The 4,022-nt window shown below is 32.2% G+C and overlaps 1 protein-coding gene across 5 annotated transcripts in view; it reads left to right on the top strand.

Moving 5' to 3' along the window:
- CCDC158 (coiled-coil domain containing 158) overlaps positions 1–4,022 on the top strand; it is an 83,038-nt gene that overhangs the window by 29,704 nt on the left and 49,312 nt on the right. For all 5 annotated transcript variants that reach the window (XM_010838129.1, XM_010838132.1, XM_010838128.1 and 2 more), the window contains one exon: positions 3,893–4,012. In XM_010838129.1, coding sequence (XP_010836431.1) covers positions 3,893–4,012 — 120 coding nt within the window. The remainder of the gene's footprint in view (positions 1–3,892; positions 4,013–4,022) is intronic.

Consider the following 4,022-nt stretch of genomic DNA (forward strand, 5'->3'; position numbering starts at 1 on the left):
CATAGTCAAAGGCTTTGGCATAGTCAATAAAGCAGAAATAGATGTTTTTCTGGAACTCTCTTGCTTTTTCCACGATCCAGCGGATGTTGGCAATTTGATCTGTGGTTCCTCTGCCTTTTCTAAAACCAGCTTGAACATCAGGAAGTTCACGGTTCACATAATAGTAACTTGCTTTAGTCAAGGAACACTGAGAGATGATTATCCTGCCATGTAAATACAGATTTTAATGTACTCTGACCTGAAAAGCATTTAAAATACATGGTGTAAAAAAAAAAAATGCATGGTGTAACTAAGCAAAGAAGATCAGACACATTAATGAAAGTATTTTATTTTGTGTTCATGAAAATTTCTATTGTTATGAAATGTTTTTGTTGTGATAAATTGAATGTAGAATTAAAAAAAAAAAAACACAGGTTCCTTTGTTTAATTTCTTTTATTTTCATTTACCTTAACATTTAATAGGCTAAAGCCTATTAAAACCTTAAAATCTTAGATAAATAAAATCTTAAAATTGTATTTTTCTACTGCTGCTGTACATTTAATATATACAATATATACTGCCCAAATAACAATAAGGAAAAAATACAGCTATGATTAAAAGCGAGATTTGTGGGAAGAGAGACTTATGATTTAAGAGTATATTGATATTATACATCAACATATTTTATGAGAGGCAGGCACTGTTAGTATTTTCTCCTGAGGGTCAGATTCCTTCAGAAAAAATATTTATTATTTTTAAAAATTGATTACATCACAGGTCTGAACAACTTTCCCAACTAGAATGCATAAGTATAGAGAAAACTTGTTTAGCCAGACAAATGTCTCTTCAGATAAGCAAAAGTATTTTCATACTGATGAAAAGTGGTATTTCAAAGAAGACTGTAGACATAGCTTTCAGACATACAAAAGTGTCTTACTGTAATACTTTTTCTATTCTTCTCTTTCCATTTTAGGAGAACCTCCAGAATTCCCCTTTACGAATTTGGACCAGTAGAAGCTGTCACTATTGGCTCTGTAGATTTGGCTTTACTCTTAACTTTCGCTTTTTGATAACAAAAATATCTCACAGTCTTGATTCTGAGTTTACTTTTCCTACTTTGAAAGCATTTGGGGCTGAACTTCCTACTCAAAAAGTGAAGTTGTAGTAGCACTGGCTGGAGCTATACCCTGTGCAGGGAGATTCTATGCAAATCTCTGCATAGTTCTGCCAATGCACCTCTATGCTGACCAGCAGCATTGCTTATTATCCCAGAACTGTGTATTTTTGAGCACAGAAAACGAGATAACAATTTGGCACAATTGGTGATATCTAAAATCACTGTACGATTATAATGAGATCCCAGTACTTATTTGTCCGGTGATCCAAAACAAAAAGTAGATTCATAGATGGTGAAAGGGAAAACCAGTGCTGCTATTTAAAAAGAAACGAAAAAGAAAAGAACTAATACATCTCAGATGTCAGTATTTATTCTCAACATTTTAAAAGGCTTTTTCTTCATAGTGTTTTTTTACAGCTGTTTGTATCAGCTCAGCTGCTACTTCAATGGTTTTCCCTTTCACTCTCCATTTATCTTTTTGATTGATTATTAATATAAATATTTTTACTTTTAAAAAGTGAAAGGTAAAAGCAGAGCTATAGCAGTTGAGTCAGTACTGACAACTACAAAACTAATGTTCCTGCGGGGTCTGGAGGAACGTCTGATACTTAGATGGAAAGATACAAGTTGATTCTTTTTCTTTTTTCTTTTCAAAATTTGGTCTCGTAGAATTTAACATTAAATGATTATCCAGAATTTCTTAAAAAGTGAAAACAGACATAAAATAGCAAGTCTTAATTTAAGCTTTTAAACCACACAAATACTTTGCTCAAAGATAGAAATGGTTTTACACCAGACTAGGAGTCTAAAATGTTCATTTTAGTCATATGAGTAACTTTTAAAATTGAAAGCATTCTTATTAAATTTAGAGCTCAAATATGGTTCCTTTGAAAATACAGAATTTCAGCTTTATTAATACTGATCTTATGTGAAAAAATATTAGAAGCAGAATTGAAAGGAATTTGAAAGATCATCTATAATACTTTTTTCAAATTATAGATGTATAATTTAGACTCAAATTACAGACTCAGAGAGCTTATGTGACAGAAGCTGGTTCAGAACCAGGCTGTTTGACTCTCAACCAGATCATATTGCCTTTCTGATCACATTTGTCTAACCATAGTAAGAGTTGATGTTTTTTTCCCTCAGTATTCTTAATGTCTGTACTAAGTGTGCTGAGTTAGTCTTTCCTGATAATAGTAGAGGTGAAGAGGTTGTTTCAGCTGATAGTACTCATTTGTCTTAGGAAGCTGCTTGTGTCCCTGAGGATGAATTGTTATAGGAGCACAAGAGTGAAAGCACTTTTTTTATAGGATTATTAGAATCTATGAGCTCATTTCTATCGGTCATCTAATGTTTTACCTAATTCCTGTGAAATACTTTTTTGTATAAAACATGGAATCAATTACAAAGTCAGTTTTGAAATATATCCAATGTAAATATTAACATTTATATTCACATTCCTGTAGGTTGTGATACTACTCTGTTGGTAAATGTGAAACTATTTGATAGTCCTGTATTAGTATGCTCTTAAGTCATGTATGTATGTATGTAAATAAAGACATATATATGTATACACACCCATCTATGTATTCATCCTTACCATTTATCAGAGATAGTTACATATACATGTTTATATGTAATATAATTAACATATATGCACCGAATTAATAAATGAAGATCTTAAATGAACTTAGACCAACTTAAAATAGTGTCACGAAATGTTAGTCTTGCTCGTATGTTCTCTAAGAAGATTTAAGCACAGTTCCATCCAAACCAGTCAGTAAGTTTTATTCTCGACTGGATTTGGAAGCCTATTCAGTAGATGTGTTAGAAGTAAGGAATATGTAGCATTTATGCAGACATGAAAGATTTGTTATTATTGGAAATTGGTGATGAAATGTTATTGTAGGTATCACATTAAAGATCAGGTATCACTATATAACACTCAGTATCAGTAGTTTTTCATTACTTTAATATCTGGGTCTAAGTAGTGAGTTTATGTAGCTGTGCTCAAATATAAACTTAGAATCTCCATTGTCTAAGATCTTAACCTCGTAGCCTGAAGCCCCAGGTTAAGAGCTGTAGAGATGATGTTTACAGCGATGGCCCTTCTGGCATATGTCAGAAATGCATGGTCACACAGATCTGACAGCTGCCTGTCTGTAAGAGAGAACTACATCTATACAGTTCTTTAAATTAGTATTCTTATCCCATTTGATAGTTAGAAAAAATGAGAATTGTATTATTTTATTTATATATATATATATATATTTGTGTATCCTTCCAAAATAGGGTGACTAACAGTGACAATAACTATAAACTTGTTACCATTCATTGTTTTATAGTCAGTGCCTTTATTTTTGAAACTGATGTTCTGAAACAAAATAGCACTTCTAAGTATAATATAGTTAATTTGTGTGGGCTATGTAGAATATTCTTTATGCCACATAAAGCTTCCTTAAATACCAAATTATAGAACTCATTTTCACAGAAGATAGATTTTGAATAGTGTGATCATGAGAGTGACATATTACAGACAATGGCTAAATCTCACAGTACCAAGTATTTCATTTTGGTCAATTTGTCTGGCTGAATTCTACATAGATTTTAAGTTTAGAAAACTTTGCAAAATACATGACAATTTTGTCTACAAAATACATCACAAAATGAACTCTTATTTTTGCCCCTCAAATGATACCATTGCCTCAAATAATACTGTTTGTTTTCCAAAGACTATATTTATTTTATGTTATTCATTGACGTAGTCAGATTGATTTGTGCTTTCCTTGTAGATAGAAGAGCTGGAGAAGCAGTTAGTTCTCGCAAACTCAGAGCTAACTGAAGCACGGACGGAACGTGATCAGTTCAGTCAGGAATCTGGAAATCTGGACGACCAACTTCAAAAGCTCTTGGTAAGAAGGT

This window comes from Bison bison, unplaced genomic scaffold (assembly GCF_000754665.1).
Source record: "Bison bison bison isolate TAMUID 2011002044 unplaced genomic scaffold, Bison_UMD1.0 scf7180017864092, whole genome shotgun sequence".
Classification (NCBI taxonomy): Eukaryota; Metazoa; Chordata; class Mammalia; order Artiodactyla; family Bovidae; genus Bison; species Bison bison.